The sequence below is a fragment of the Eublepharis macularius genome, chromosome 1, assembly GCF_028583425.1.
Source record: "Eublepharis macularius isolate TG4126 chromosome 1, MPM_Emac_v1.0, whole genome shotgun sequence".
NCBI classification, from domain to species: domain Eukaryota; kingdom Metazoa; phylum Chordata; class Lepidosauria; order Squamata; family Eublepharidae; genus Eublepharis; species Eublepharis macularius.
Genome location: NC_072790.1, coordinates 38477911 through 38494477, shown reverse-complemented (window position 1 = coordinate 38494477; position 16567 = coordinate 38477911). Strand labels below are relative to the sequence as shown.

The 16567-nt window shown below is 43.4% G+C and overlaps 1 protein-coding gene across 1 annotated transcript; it reads right to left on the bottom strand.

Annotated features, from left to right (window-relative positions):
• Positions 1 to 1854: 1854 nt before the first annotated feature.
• Positions 1855 to 10456, bottom strand: LOC129335891 (WD repeat and coiled-coil-containing protein-like). Its single transcript, XM_054988749.1, has 3 exons — positions 8553 to 10456; positions 6699 to 6816; positions 1855 to 2760 (listed from the first exon to the last, which is right to left on the bottom strand). The coding sequence occupies exons 1-3, from the start codon at positions 10443 to 10445 to the stop codon at positions 2480 to 2482; spliced, it is 2292 nt and encodes a 763-aa protein (XP_054844724.1). The 5' UTR covers positions 10446 to 10456; the 3' UTR covers positions 1855 to 2479.
• Between the last annotated feature and the right edge of the window lie 6111 nt (positions 10457 to 16567).

The window sequence follows — 16567 nt, the reverse complement described above, 5'->3', positions numbered from 1 at the left end:
TATAGGGCTTTGTGAAGTACCTGCTCCCATAATTAATTTACTCAAGTAGCTATTTTTATTAAGAGAAAAAAATCAACTAAAACAATCAGTTGGATTGCCAGTTATGAGCACACATTATTATTTTTAGCTGGCAGGGATTTTTCATCTGGAGAAATGAGCAGTTTGAAAGGAACAATATTTCTGGGCTCCCCCCGCCCCCCCCCCCCCGCAAAACACTAGGTGTAATATTACTCAACTCAGCTCCCATTAACTCTTTCATGCATCAACTAAAATTTATCTCCAGCATTGACAGAGCCACGTTTTTCTTTCTGCCTTAGCCTTTTAGAGACCTGTGTATTCCATTTCTTTTTGCACTACATTTTAAAAAAAATATTTGCAGTGTAGGAAGCTTTTTCTATTCCCTGAAGACCAAAGAGGCAATATGACACCAACACTACCTCTGTCTATGCAAACCTGCTTGGCTGTTCCACACAGGAATGGATGCTTACAGCTGCAAACCATCTGAGGAGCATGATTTCAGAAAACTGCCTAAGGTAGCAATTTAGCCATCTTCTTCACTGAAGTCATCCGGTGTTCTATAAAGGGTTTTGCATACGTGTGCAGATTTTCTCAAAGTATCATTTGCACAAATCAGTTCTCCCTTGGTGCCTAATTTGCTGTTCAGAAAATGCAAGTAATGATTCTTCATCATTTCAATACCACTTAAAAAAAAAACTTGGTAGAGGTGAAAAGCAAGCCTTCTTTACACTCCCCATCCCCAACAAAGATTTTGCTGTTACATTCAATTTTAATATTAACAGGCATATTTTTGAAAGCTATTATTCATACATGCTGAGAGGGTTTCTTGAGGTTGCTCTCTTCTGAGATGTCAGTGTTATCCAAGCTATTCACAACTCTTAAGGAATTCTGCTATCAGCCTTGCAACAAACCAGAAACAGCTGTGGGAGATACCAGACTCTGCACGTATACTTAGTGTGCCTTTGGTTCTTGGTCTGTGAATAAGTCCTCGCAACCAGTTCCAATATTCTCCTGTTACAGTGGATCTCACTGATAGAGCCTCCACTGTGGGAAGAGTTCTAGCTCAATCAGAATGTTTGCTTTGCATTTATGGAGCTATGCATTGGTGCTACTGCCTCTGTTTAAGGAAGTTTATTTAGCAGTTGTGTAAAAGATCATGCTAACTCAGAAGATCAGGGCTGAAATAGATCAACAGTAACAATTCCAGCATCCATCCTTCAATCCCATCCCCAAACTCAAACTGTATCTTTATTCCCATTCCCAAAACGGTGGTTTGGCAACCTGCCGTCCAGATTATAGTGACAGTAACATGGTTTCAGATTCATCAATTTATTAATTATTAAGGATCAAACAAATAATGTAACCCTTGAGGTTTTTTTAAAAAAAACTTTTAAAAGACAACTTTTGTTCTCTAGTGTGTTTAAATAATTTAAAATGCAAGTTCGTTTTTTAAAAATATAGTTTAGAATGGTATATCTTCCATGTATCTATGCTAAATATGTCTTGGGACACTTTGAAGGAAGATTGGGTTGGGATGGGGCAGGCTCCAATGCCATGACCCTTTTGTTCGTGAATAAGATTTGATTTTCAAGTTATAGAACAAGAAAGACAGTATTGTGTAGTGGTTAGGGGAGCGCCACAGCTAAAAATCTTCAGGAGGTGCTAAAACACCATTTTACTCATCAGGGCTTTTAACAGGGTACAGACTATAGGGGTCACGGAGAGGTTAATCTGGGGTTTTATTCTACTGGTTTTAAATTGTAATGTTTTAACTATGACTTGTAAGCTGTATTGAGCCACAGGAAAGGAGGGATATAAATATTTTAATAAATAAAAGTTACATTAGCATAATGATGCAGACACTTCAGTTGCAGCGTTTCACATGACATGGTAATAAATGCGCCCAAATTCTCAGATTAACTGGAAGTTACATTAATACATCATTTTCAGTGTGGTCTCCACTGAGACTTCTCCTGAGTTAAATTCTAACAACAAAACCACCTAGAAATCTTACACTTTTGGCAATAATGTTTACATCTGTCCATTAAGAGAGAAACATTTCTCATGATGTTCAGCTGTAATCTGGAAACATATCTATGTTCAAAGCTGTTTTAGTAAACCAGAAGCATTTTTTTCCTCTGTGTGAGAAACATGCAAACCTGATGTGCAAACTCTCGAAGTGTGTGGGGGAGGGGGGGAGTGTTTTAAATGTTTTGCCTGACAAGCTGCTCAGGAGAAAGGCAGGCTGATAAATATTTTTAAATAAACATAACCTCTCGTTTGTACTAAGCTGCAGAATGTGGGGAAACAGTCTGACAAAACTAGGGAACATCTAAGGAGTGGTGAAACATATACATGTAAAAGCACAACCCATCCAATTTTAATTATGCACAGCTGAAAGGCTTCAGGCCTAAGGGACCACTAAAAAATTGTTCTGGAGATGAACAACTTTAGTTCCAAGTTATGAATTAGGGCTGGTTTGATCAGAGGAACTGCTGGTCTCTAGACTTCTGTAAGAATGTTCTGTCAGTACTTCCAAAGAACTGGTGGACTGATCCAGACTTTGGGAAGAAAGCTTTCTGTAGTCTCCAGTAGAGTTGACGATGTCCAACGTTTTGGAAGAATGAATGCTACCTTCATGAGGGTTGGCACAAGCATCTCTGATGACTATTTCTTGCATTGTGCTGAATGTCAGTGGAATAAATCCTTCGCTATCTGCGGTGAGAACAATCCAGGACAAATCTGTGAAAGACATTACATATAGGTGATTTCCTCCTCAGTTAATGTAACAATTGTGGGTTTGATCCCTTCCCCATTCTCAGAATTAAGTAAGGCGGCTTCCCTACCTCCATCCAAAGTTCGATTTTACAATATATGAACAACTAGATACAGTACAGCACAGTGACAGCTGGCATTAAAAACTCTTTTTCCACGTCATTTTGATTAATACTGCCTATAAAGAACACAGTAAAAACTTACATCTTACTTCAAGTAAGCTGCAACTTTTAAAAAATTATTATAGCATTTGTATGAAAATCACACTGAGAACTTCTTTGGCCGGAGGTACACAAGACAGGTCTAATCAAGAGTAGACAACCATTTGGGTACCAAAAAGGGAGGGAGTATAGGTACCAGTGAAGATTTACTGTGCCAGCAAATAAAAGGGGAGAAGGATGAGTCTGGTACAAGGCCAAAAATACTGGCTTATATCCAGCCACTCCACTTGGAAGAGCGCAGTTTGTCCATTGAAATGTTCCTCCCTGAAATGTACATTTTCTGAATAATTGTTTAAACTACTATATGAAAACCAGATTGTAGGCAAATCTGAAAAAGAATTGGTATATTAAACAGTAAAGGGGGTGGGGCCTTGAGTCCATCACAAGGTGAACAAAACCAATTCACCCCATAGATTAAGTCTGAGTTTCTACACTCTTCGTTGTCTCTCCAGTTACTGAGAAAAAACATTGAACTTAATAAATACACCAAAAAGAATATTTCTCCCTAAGGGCATGGTGATGACTAAGCATGCCCCAAAATGTACAAAATAGAGCAGAGTTTGTTAAAGGGGGCTGTGTGACAGAGGAAGATAGGAAATTGTCCTGCTCAAGCCCTAAAAGATTACAGAATTGTGAGGGCCGGTATCTGGATGGGGACTAATTTTCAAAACATTGCTCCATCCTCCCAAATTCCTCACAGGCCTCTCTCTTGTTCTTGAAATCTTTCACAAAGGGTATTATTGGTATTTAGGGAAATCCTCACAAAATGGTGGGATTTTCCTCCCTCTTTCTTTCCCATGGCCCTCCTCCTCTCCATCGACCTGCACCCTCACTGGAACTCTTAACTCAGAGGCAACTGCCTCATCCTGTTCTACTGCAGCCCATCCCTGTGGCAGGGAAATTGGGACGTGTATGGAAATGTGGTGTAGAGTAAGCCATGGCATAGCAAGCAAGGAATGGTTGGGTTTTTGTTGACCAGACCCCTTGGGGACTGCATCCCTGTCTCCTTCAGTCCTGCAATGTCACTCATTTGTGTTCTTGCACAGCAAATGCGCTTCTTGCTTCTCCTTTCTCTGTACCTGCATTCCTTATCCTTTTGCTTCCAGATATATAGCGCACTGGTTGTTTGATACACTAACACATCTAAGTAAGAGTAGCAAACTGATGAAATATCTGTTATAGCAACTGCGATAGCTCCCTAAAGTAGCTGAAAGCAATATTCTCCCTAAGCAAAACTTAAAAGGAATTTGTGGCTCTTTCCTAGCTGAAAGCCTTCCCAGGCATATAGTTGCCATGTATTTCCTCTCAGATTTCCAAAAGTCCTTTTCCCGTGCACACTGACAATGTACTTCAAGAAAAGCAGGCAGGTACCAGCGCTATTTTTCTATGCCTGTAAATGGCAGCAAACAGCTTCCTCCAATCTGCATCTACTAAACGAGTTTTAGTGGAGACTCACTTATATCTGTAATGAGGATAAAACTGACAGATCCAAATGTTTGATTCTGCCGGCTACTTTCCATAGTGATCCTGTCAGCATTTCAAAAGACACATACGCTTCCAAACTGGAAAACTATTACTGGATTAGAAGACTACACAGCTGTTTGCAGTCAGGCAGCACTTCTCGTTCATACTTTACAGCAATGAGGTAGCTGTCGTGCACTGCAAGTAATTTCAGGAACTGCTAGAAATGCAGTTCTTGCGAGTCGTTCCATTTGCTGGTTACGTAACGCAACCACATGAGAAGATTGCAGCTTACAATTATGTGAACCTTTAATCTTTTTGCTTAATGCTGCAGTTGAACTCAAACTGAGGGCGATACCATGCAGAACTTTTTAAATTTCTTATGGACACATGATCGCAGGTCTGCAGATGTAACGCGCTGTCCATGTGTCAACGCACCACAATAAACTCATGCAAGCAAGACTGACTCAAGTTGTATTTTCAGGCAGTATACTTTTCTTAATTAAAAATAAGGAATAATTCTGCAGATAACTGTCTATAACAATAATAACAGCCTATTTGAAGAGCAGAAATGCCTATTTGAAGGCATTTGTGAGTTAGCTGGCAAGTACTGAAGCACACTGCACTACAAGGCAATGGAAGCTGATGAATACGGTGTCCCTTGCTTCTTCCACTGGGCACCGTATACCTATGTGCTGTTCTTGCAATGTGAAATACTACCAATCAAAAGAACCACAGCAGTAGTTGGAGTTTGTGGGCATATTATGAGACACACACCTCAACACCCTACTCCCCAGTAGGGGTGTGTAATCCAGGATTCATGATCCAGCTATATAGCCAGATTTATGCCAATCCAGCATGTGACTATGACTCAAAACACATGAGACAAAATACCTAGATTCAACTCGTGTTCTCTTACCTAAAGGTTTGCCGGGAAGTGTAGGCGTCCTTGCATCTTAAAGTTTAGCATTTACAGTGCAGGCGTCCTTGCAGCTTAAAGTTTAGCACTTACAGTGCAGGCGTCCTTGCAGCTTAAAGTTTAGCATTTACAGAGCAGCGAGGAGGGAAGTGCAGGCGTGGGGCGCCTTTCCTCCCACTCTCAAGGTGCATCACAGCATTTTCCCTTCCCCTCACCCGGCCTGGCCCTGCAGAGCGACGCCTGGCTCCACCGGGAGACTTTAAGCTGTAAGGACCCCCGCACATCCCTCTCTGCTGCTCTGTAAATGCTAAACTTTAAGCTGCAAGGACACCTGCACTTCTCCCTGCTGCTCTGTAAATGCTAAACTTTAAGCTGCAAGGACGCCTACACTTCCCGACATACCTTTAGGTAAGAGAACACGAGTTGAATCTAGGTATTTCATCTCGTGTGTTTCGACTGTATAAAGCTAGATCACATAAGAGAATCCTGGAATGAATCCAGAGAACCAAACTCTGCTGAGCCGGACTATTTGTCCACAAGCAGACACAGCAGAAGCAGACGGGAGCTGACAGGAAGGAGGTGAGCGGCATGAGGTCAGCGAGGTGGGGGAAGAGGCAGCAGGCAGAGTGTATTCCCGTCCCGTCCCTCCACCCCCACCTGAATTCCAAAGAACCCTTCAAGCCACCTTTTAAACTCTGCAGCTCCAGCAAGCCCACCCACCCCGCTTCGATTTGGAAGGATTCTCTGGTTTGACACTTTTCTAGTCACTGGAATGGGGACTTCAGTTTTGAAAAACAGATATGTACTGTTGGTTAAGTGGTGTATAATTGTATATTGTGGACGCCATACAATATCTCAATATTTCCTGTATTACATCGATCAGCAAATCTGAAACAATGAACAGCTTTCTCGGTATTTCCCAATTCTAATTTTTTTTTCCAAATAACTACCAGAAATACCTGGAATCAAGTCTGGAAGCCCTTCAGTGTTGACTGCTGGTCCACAGTGCAATGGCCTTTTAAACTTTAAAAGAGCATTATTTCCCCCAAACTCCACCAGAACAGCAATTTCAGACTAACTGAAGCCCTGTATGCTATATTCTTCAGGGATGCACAGAATCTCTAGTAACAACGAAACACAGGTTTCTGGCACCTTCACTTCTCTTAAGCAAAAATATTTTTTTAAAAAAACCTGAATTTGGAAACAGATCAATTATAAAACACGAAATAATTTTTTGGGCAAGGGCATTCTTTTCAGATCCATCTAACGTTTTAAATACCGCATCCCTGATTTCTGCCACTCACCATGCTGCATTTCGACCAGACCCAGGTTGAAAATCTGCTGAACTAGGTTTAAACGAAGTTTGCCATCACAGAGGATGAAAGCTCGCTTTTCCAGTGTCACTGAGCCAGAGGAATCCTTCTGCAAATAGAGGATAAATGTTTTAGGGCAACTGTGTTAATTAGTTTTACTTCATTCGGGTGCATTCAGGTCCAGCAAGGCTGATATGCATGTTAATCATCTTAATGAATGACAGCGGTGTAGAAAAACACGAGCAAAGTTTAAAAAACACACACACTCCTATATACATCACCAGAGCAGCATCCATGGAGACACGTGTGGGACTAGATCTACATGTGCATCTCCTACCAGCAATCAATGCAGCCAGCTCAGACTTTACTAATTACCCACTATGGCCTGGAAAGAAAGGATCGAATAACAGCTACCTCTGTTTTCTGCTTTTAAGAGGCAAGTGGCGCAGCAAAACTAATACTGCCTATCATCTACTGAACAGAAGTGTGCAGTCTGCTTGCTTTGAGCAGGATTCGAGAATCAAGGCAGCAGGCATGAAGATGTAGCCTAGAGAGGACTGGAAGTGTGTTAGGTGTTATGCTAGTTATAACAAGGAAGAAAAAGGGGGTCCCCACAAACTCAACCCAAACAAGCAGGGGAACAAAATAGAGGGGTTAAGGAACAACCTAAAAATATATTAGAAAACGTTTATTATAAATGTGCACAAATGTAGATTCAAATGTAGATTCAAGTTTAAAACGTAAGGCCTGAATGGCAGGCTAAAACTTGCTAAAACATGTCAAGGCACAGATGATGGTACAGTGCAATGACCAACACAAATAGACCAAGGTACAGTAAAAAACCAGACGCGTTTCAACCCTAAGGCCTTCCTCAGTGGTCAATTGTAAACAATTCATAATCAAACACACCCACACATATAGAAACCAATCATAAAATGCTCCCAGTGTTTTATCTAGAGCTGTATGATAAAATACAATAATTGCAGTAGACCCAGGACTGCATTCACACAATGCTCTTCATTTATTGTTGTACTCTGAGGCTTGGTTTCCAACGTATAAGGGTGTGTTACATCAATCTGCAGTAAAGATAGAATGGCCGTTCTATCTTTACTGCAGATTGATGTAACACACCCTTATACGTTGGAAACCAAGCCTCAGAGTACAACAATAAATGGGTCTACTGGGTCTATGTTTTAAACTTGTTTTTAATCTACATTTGTGCACATTTATAATAAATATTTTCTAATATATTTTTAGGTTGTTACTTAACCCCTCTATTTTGTTATGCTAGTTATACCTGGTAAACGGGACTATTTCGGATATCGTCACGTACCTAGCCTTTTTGTTGACACAGCTAGATTCTGAAAAAGGTACCAATCATGTAAATGCACAGATGGCTCTGAAAGGGGGTTAAGACAGATTCACGGAGGGTATGTTCATAACTGACTACTAACTATGGTGACTAAAAGGGACCTACACATTCAGAGGCCGTAAACCCCTGAATACCAATGCCAGCAGGCAACACTGGGGGAAGGCCTCAGCTTCTATGGCCCGTTGCTAGCCCTCCAGAGGAACTGTTGGCCACAGTGTAAAATAGCACTAGATGGACCAGCAGGACTTTTCATATGTAGATTTCCAGTGGGAAATTCCCAAAATCTGCAGCATGCTTGTGCAGTCTCCCTAAAGCTTACACAATCAGTTTTAAATGGTTTTCCTTCCTCTGTGGCAGGCCAACCTGCTACACAAAAGGGAAACTTCCCCCTGAAGAAGCACAATTACTAGTGTTTTGAACGTCACAATAATCATAAAGCATAGAACTGCAGACAGCTTCTGTTTGAAAGATACCTGGTAAGTGATATTAACAAAAGAGGGTTCACGAGAAGATGGGTACCCTGGAAGAGTCTTTTTCCCAGATTTCAGAATCTCGGTTAGTTCAAAAAGCTGATGCTGCAACTCTGTAAAACTGCTACACAACCTTTCAAGATTTTTCGGTAAGTAACTGCCTTCTTTGTCACATTGCAAGACGTTAACATTTGAGGAATTTAAAGTTTCAGGAGATCTCTGCCCTTGGTTGTTTGGAGCAGCTGGTATGTCGGCCAATCCTGAAGATGTCTGAACCCCTTGAAGAACCAGAGAACGGTTCGTTGGTTCGGTATCCAAAGTTTCCAGAATTTGGGGGAAATCGTTGGAAATGCTTTTTTCCTTGAAGTCAACTGCACTCATCAACAGGTTTTGTTCATTAGCGGGGCTCTTAATTTCTTCTATGAGTTTTTTTTTACTTCTAGGAGAGAAAATTGTTGTGCAGCCTGGGAGGAGCAATCCATCACTCAGAGGGTGAGAGTCTGAATGAGTTTCGAGGGCCTGTCTTTTCACAGACTGGGTGACAGAAGCGACCGGAGCAGAACTGGAAAGCGTAAAGGGACCTTCTTTGCCTACGACTTCTTTGACCATCAAACGAAGAAGATATTTGTCTGATCGTGAGGATGGAAGGAAAGCAGGCTCCGTTAATTTCTGTTTTCCCACCAGTATCAGTAATAGTTTATCTGTTAGGAAACACAACCCCTTTGGCCTTTCGCTTTTCTCAAGCGGAATTTGTTGAACGTTAGGTAAGTGGGATGAAGTTAACGAGTAAACCAAAATTATATTACAAGTGTTGGACGCTATGGCCACAGTCTGAGTTTTTTGGTCAAAAGTCATTATATCGGGGACCAGAACCCCTGGGATGCTGACTCTTCGGGTCGCTGTCACCTTTCTTTCAAAAGTCACCAAGATCAAGTGTGAAGCGTCTTGGCCACTTCCTGTGAGGTAGTCCTTTGCTCTTAGATGAAGGAGAGGAGTGTTGTCGGATTGAGGTTTGCTGGGGGCGATATGGGTTAGATCCACAAGTGAAGGTGCGACTGTTCCAACTGGTAAAGATTGTTCTTGGTCTAGCAATTTTTTCCCAGCATCCACAGAGAACTCTTCTTCACAGCTGTGTGAGGTAGTTTGTGAAGGAACTGAGTCTGATACAGTGTCAGCTGGGATTTCAAAGGCAATCCCAGCATTCAAGCCACATATCTTATCTAGCGGAAGTTCGGTCGCAACAGCCACTTGGGAACTTAAAGTGGCTTCAACTGCACAGATGTAGCCACCTACATCAAAGACTGGGCAAAACGAACACGGGGTCAGAGTTTTCTGATCATCATTCCAAATATAGGAATGGAGGGCACTGCCTATTCCAACCACCAAGCGGTTGCCTTCTTCAGTCCAACAGGCACAGTGGATGAGCCCAGTGCCTTTGATGTCTGCTTTTACCTGGGAATTGTTGAGGCGAACCGTGTGCAAGACAGAAGCGTCCCGTGTGGTTAGCACAGCCAAGATTTCTCTTTTGGGGTGCCATATGCAGCCCTGGGGGAGTATAGGAAACAGTTCGCCGATTTCACTAATTTGATAAACCATTAGTTTGTTCTTTTCAGAAGCGCTGTAACACAGCTGCCACATGGTGATGTGTTTTTTGTGCTGAATGGCAAGGAGTGCAGGGACGTCTTCGGCACAAGACAGACTCCAGTGAAGTCCATGTACATGTTCAAACTGACCGACCACATTTGAGCTGCCAAATTTAGGTTCCCCGTTATGTAGGTAGAAAGAAGTCAGGATCACTTGCTTGCCATCTGTCCAAGCGATGCCATGCATAGGATGTATGGCCTGGTACAAGGCATTGAGGCCAGTTCTTAGTAGCTTTCCTTTCCCTAGTTCCATTTTTTTTTAACTTCTGGTGGAAGACATCTGTAAAAAAAGAACAAAAATGCATTACTTTTACAGTGTTTGCTAACTGGGCTTCGGAGATGTGTATTGCTACTGAGTACCAAGATTAAACAAAAGGGAACCTCATACAATTCATATGCTTCTGATGCCTTCATGACCTGCTTTGGAGTTTCCATGCAACTGGTTGTCCACTTCTGAAACTAATGCTGAACTAGAGGGAGTTTAACTTGATCCAGCCAGGCTCTTCGTTGAAGCATTTTTCTTTAGAAATTTGAACAGTTAGAGCTGGTATCTAACTGCAGTTGGCAGCTAAAACTTGATTAATTTGATGGAATTTGTCAACCACTAATGCCTGGTGCCATAAAAATATCTGTAACCTAGAAATACAGGAACAACAGTCTCTTTTAGGGTTTTTTTAAAAAAAAGAAATTAGGAAAAAAGGTAAAAATAGGGTGCCGTATTCTATCCACCCATATTTCTAAAAAGACAATTTTATCATTTTATAATGGCTTTTCATGTTTTAACTGGTTTGCTGTTCGTCACATTGGCCTGCATTACAATAAATGTGTTTTTAATATTTTTTTCAAGATTTGATAGCTACGTTACATCAGGAAAAATTCTATGCGAGTGCTCCTTGGCATGACTCTGGATGACTTCTGTACGCTTAAATCTCGCTCCCTTCTTGCCTCAAAAGATTTTGGACAAAGTTAGGAGTGCCTCTTCATATATCATATACAAAATGCCTCTGATGTTTTAAGGGTGCTACTAAATATGTGACAGGTGGGTGTCACAAATATGCTTACAAATACAGGTGTCCCGCAGACTCGGCTCTCGGCTGAGTTTATGTTTGTTGTCAAACCCACACCTAACCTATACATGAAATGTTTTTTAGGATTTGAACCCAGCCAAGAAAAGAAACTTTTTTGTAGAGCTGCAAACTCTCAACCAATGTGGGCTTATTGGGTGCCTGGATAGAGAACACTAGTTTTCTTGTTCTATTTGGTTTTCAGTTAACTTTTAAATGTCATGATTCTGTGTGTGTGTGTGTGTGTGTGTGTACGTACAGTCAGATCAAGATGGGTAGCCGTGTTTGTAGCAGCAGAAAAGAGCAAGAGTCCAGCAGCACCTATAAGACTCACAACATTTGTGGTAGGGGATGAGCTTTTGTGAGCCATAGCTCACTTCTTCGGATACCCGAAGAAGTGAGCTGTGGCTCACAAAAGCTCATACCCTACTACAAATTTTGTGAGTCTTATAAGTGCTGCTGGACTCTTGCTCTTTTCTACATATACAGGCAGAGGTAGAGTAGGCAATGCTGACTTTGATGGACCAATGGTCTGATTCAGTACAAGGCAGCTTCATGACATGACATTCTCTGGCCACCCCACTGCACCTGGCTATTTTCTCCTCAACGGGGCCACCATGTTGCAGTTAGTAGCCTTGCTCACTGTGGAAGGTCCCAGGTTCAATCCCCACCATCTCCAGCTAAAAGATTCAGGTAGGAGGTGATGTGAAAGACCTCCACCTGAGAGACCCCAGAAAGCCACTGCCAGTCTGAGGGCCAAGCTACACATGACGAATGACACTTGAACGGCAAGTGGATTTCTCCCTGTTCACTTGCCCTCCACTCAATCCACTTGCCGTTCAAGTGTCATTCGTCACGTGTAGCTTGGCCCTGAGTAGACTGCAATGACCCTGATGGTCTGATTCAGAATAAGGCAACTGCATGTGCCTTGACTTGCTCATGGAAAGTAGAGAGTCCATCTGACGGGTGGCAGCGAGACAGGCACATCACTTTTACCGAGCCTCTTCTCCACTATCAGCCAAAGCACCTCCTATTCCAACAAGATGGAGAGAAACCAGGTTTGGATTTTGGCTTTGGGGGAGAAGGAAGCAGCACAAACTATGAAAGACATTTCTGTAGAGGCAGCCCCAAGGGCACGCAAAGCCCCCACCTCCTTTAACCGGAGCCTGCACCTTCTCAGCCTCACTCCCGTATTCCCCCAAAGAAACCAAATTAAGAGTTACTAGCTCCAGGTCTGGAAATTCCTGGAGATGTTGGGGGTGGAGCTTGGAGAGGGCAGGGTTTGGAGAGGGGAGGACCCTCAGCAGGGTATAATACCACAGAGCCCACCCTCTAAAATAACCATTATTTTTCAGAACTTATCTCTATGGCCTACAGAACAGCTGTAATTCCGGGAGAGCTCCAGCCACCACCTGGAGGTTGGCAACTGCCCTCAGGGCTGCTTGGAATTGGCACGCCCATGCTCAGTGCCGGGGGGCGTGGCTTTGGGGATGTTTGCGATTCCCTACTTAGCCTTTATTCCTTTGCCTCGGAATTGGCTGAACTAGGAGAGAAACTTTTTTTTTTCTTTCAAGGCAGGCACGTGAAGGCGGTCACTCGGGCGGGAACATTTCCCCCCCCTTCCACTTTTGCTACAGCCGCGGAGCTATAAACTCTTAAAGGGCCCGACCGTACCCAAAACCACAGCCAGGCACACCCCCATCCCCCTTTCAAGTTCCTCAAAGCTTTCGCCCCGCCTTCCTCGCCTCTTTGCCTTTCTGCTCTACAGGCGCCCGCCCGCACTGATTTCCTTACACACACACCGAGCCTTTTACCTTAATAGAGACGCGGTTCGATAGCCGCTGGGTTAGCACGATGTCCGCTAACGGCTCAAGGCATTCCTATCACTGATTTGGGGAAGAGGCGATGGAGCTGCCTCGGTACCATGCCCTGCGCCTGGCCGCCGTAGGGGGCGCTAGATCTCGGCGGCCTTTTTTCTGACGCCGTCTTCGATGGTAGCCGACGGAAAGGGGCGGGGTTCCAGTTAAGGCACAGCGTGTGACTTTTTTTCTATGACCCTTCGTCATCGGCGCTCTCCCTAACTATTGGTCTCTATGAGTTAATAAACGCCCTTTGCGGCAAAAAAAAAGGCTCACACACGCGTTTGTTGCTCCCACAATGCCGGGCGGTTGTCAGCGCATGCGCAAAGTGGCATATAATAATGGGGAGCGAGGTGAGTGGGTAGTTTGTGAAGATTTGCCAACGATCCTTCACGGTTTTTTCTCTTTCGTCAAATATTTAGTTAACTATAAAATAAAGCTGCAAACAGACATTCTGGACCACACAAAACCCAGGAAAAAAAACCCAAAATAGTATAACACCTTTTATGTTGAGGCCAACCCAAATGACGCAAAAAGTTATGGGAGTTCGCTATAGTCTTCCTCAGGCAGATGTTATTTTTTTAAAATGAGAGCTATGTGAAGACTTTCATGCCCATCTTTGATGCTCAAGGCTGACAGGAAAAAAGTCATGCTACATTTCTATGCTTTTTTCCCTCTCAGCTGTGAGAGTCCAATTTACAGGTGAAGTTTTCCCTATACTGGGGAGGAAGCTGAACCTTTCAAAAAACGTTCTGCTGGTCTTGCAACTGTTAAAATGCAAGGTAAAGAGTATTTTTTTAAAAAATGGTGAGAACCTTAGAAACACAAGCTGAACTGCTTGAGCAAGGTGTACAGAAGTTGAGTAATGTACACAAGTGCTCCAGTTTGAGGGTCAGGACAAGTGGAGTTAGAGCTTGGACTGGTGGGCGTGTGTTGCTCAAACGTGTTCAGCCATTGATACGACGCTTTGATGGGCATGCCTTTGAGCATCAATTAATTATAAATGGTTGGAAATGGAGAGGCCTGCAGGCTGCATGCCAAAGGTTAAACGCAGGTGGGAACCCCTAATAAAATGTAGCAGAGGGAAAGGGCACAGCAAAGGGACAAATTTCTTCCACTCATCCTTTCTTTGTACCCACCCACCCCCACTCCTTGCTGTATTTGAGTCACCAGGATGCTCCCAGCTTGAGCAATGCTGTGTAGTGTGACAACCCACACAATTGCTTGGCCAAAGGAATATGAGCTTTCCCCTGCCCTTTAGCTCTGAAGCCTTCATATGTGCTCTTGTCTTCGCCGTAGGAATGAATATGGCAAGCCAAACTCATTCCCTGGGCTTTAGATACTCATCCCCACAGGATGGCAGGCATCAGGACCAAAAGGCAGGTGAAAGAGCATGTTCAATCTCTATTTTGCCTACCAAAGTCATGTTTGGAAGGGTGGAGAAGAAAACTGGTGCAAACCAAATTCCCACTCCTCCCTATGTGTAGTTTAGGAAGATAGTTGCACTCCATCTTCCCCTTATGAAACCCACCAACCTCTGTTCACCTTGCCTCTCTCTTCCCCTCATGGAAGTCTTTTGCTGCTTGTATTCTGTCTTGCTCCATAGCAGTTGGAAGTTGCTGTGGAAGGAAGCCCAGTGACATCTTTCCAGAACCAATGGCCCTGGGGCTCGCATCCTTATTCCACCTTCCCCTTGTGATTCCATAAAATGTGTCAGAGAAGTCTTTCACACATTAAGAGACATATCAGAGAGCTGAAATTGGGGACAATCTCCTGAGTGTGTGCATTCCTCACATTCAATCCCCTCTTAGGCCTCTGGCTACGGGAAGCAAGTGGGCAGGCTGATTTCCTTCAAGCAGATGGCCACCTGGGCCAGCAAGTAGGAGCTTGCCACTGCACACTGTGCTGTGTTGCCACAGTTCTACGGCAGAGTAAAAGCAGAATGTATGCACAGCACTTCGCTTCTAGATGATTTGCAGGTATGTTGTGAACTTAAAAAAAAATTCCATGTATACCTAGGTTTTTAAAAAAGAAATTGGCTAGATTGATGAAATTGGGCCAGGTAGCAATCTTACCTTGTAGTGATAATTCTTTTCTCACACTTTCCCATATTTGTAAGCAAAGCAGATTAAGAAAAGCAGAGCAGCTTAGTGAGTGCAGTTTAGCATGTGCTAATGAGGCAATAAACTCACACAGAGTCTACTTTAATAAAGAAATACGAGTCCTTTTATTTAGGAACTCCCCTCAGGATAGGAAAGAGGAGAGAGAGAATCTAGTCTATCTAAGCAAGGATGCTGGTGGATGCAGGAAGCAAGCCCTACTTCATCCATAATGGCAAGATGGATTGGAGAGAGAGTGGCCGTTTCCACAGCCTCTGGAGCGTTGCACAAAACATGCAGAAGATAGCATCTTCTCACGTGAAATCGTGCCAGGAAGACGTGATGTTGCGCAAAACTCCCGGATGATAGCGTCTTCCTGGTGCGATTTCGCGTGAGAAGACGCTAACTTCCACGTGTTTTGCGCAATGCTCCAGAGGTCGGTAAGTCGTGTGGAAACGGCCAGTCTCTACGCAAGCGAGGCAGAAGAAGTGGAAGGAAGGAAGTTCCCTGAAAGTGGCAATCTTCAGATCAAAAGGATAGTATCAGATAGAAGAGTATAGCGTGTCTTCCTCTCTATCTCTATAGTAAGCCCCCTCTGTAACCTGAGACCAGGAACAATGGACAGTGCACAAGTCCTTCACGTCTTACAATATTTACCTGTTTCCCTGACTATACTGGACTTTTGATGAAGAGGCACTTCCTCCTCCACAGGTAGGGTTGCCAACTTCCAGGTGGGGCCTAGAGATCTGGAATTACAACCAATCTCCAACTATAGGGATCAGTTCCCCTGGAGAAAATGTCTGCTTTGGAGGGTGGACTCTATGGCATTACACCCTGCTGAGGTCACTCCCCTCCCTAAACCACACCCTTAGGAAGCATGCACACACCACAAGTTCAATTTGACCAAGATATTGGTGAGGAAATACGTTTCTCTTGCAAGTAAATTTGCCACTCTGAATAAGCCTTTTCCTGAAAAAGAAGTCACAGCTTTCTGAGAACCGAACTGGTTCTGGAATTTCACCTTTGGGTTTTAGGGCAAGTGTGGCAGTGCGGTTTTAAACTGAGTTACTGCAGTCTAAACCCATTGATTTCAACATACCTACAAAACACGTAGAAGCCAAATGCTGTTCATACATGCTGCTTTCACCCTGCCGTAAAACTGTGGCAACAGAGCACAGTGTGCAGGTGCAAGCTCCCGCTTGCTGGCCCAGGTGGCCAATTGGTTGATTTCACTGGGTTTAGACTGCAGTAACTCTGCTTAGGATTGCACTGTGAGTGTCCTTATGTGTGTGAATTCTTACACATAACTTTTCCTCACACACAAAACACACACCACTGGCCATGTATGGCTGA

Bases quoted from the DNA above. Each gene is read 5' to 3' on its own strand.
- LOC129335891 (XM_054988749.1), bottom strand. From the start codon at position 10,445: ATGGAACTAGGGAAAGGAAAGCTACTAAGAACTGGCCTCAATGCCTTG. The intron at 6,817-8,552 runs GTATCTTTCAAA...CTCTATTTGCAG, and splicing joins TTGTTAATATCACTTACCAG to AAGGATTCCTCTGGCTCAGT. The intron at 2,761-6,698 runs GTGAGTGGCAGA...TGTCTTTCACAG, and splicing joins TCTGGTCGAAATGCAGCATG to ATTTGTCCTGGATTGTTCTC.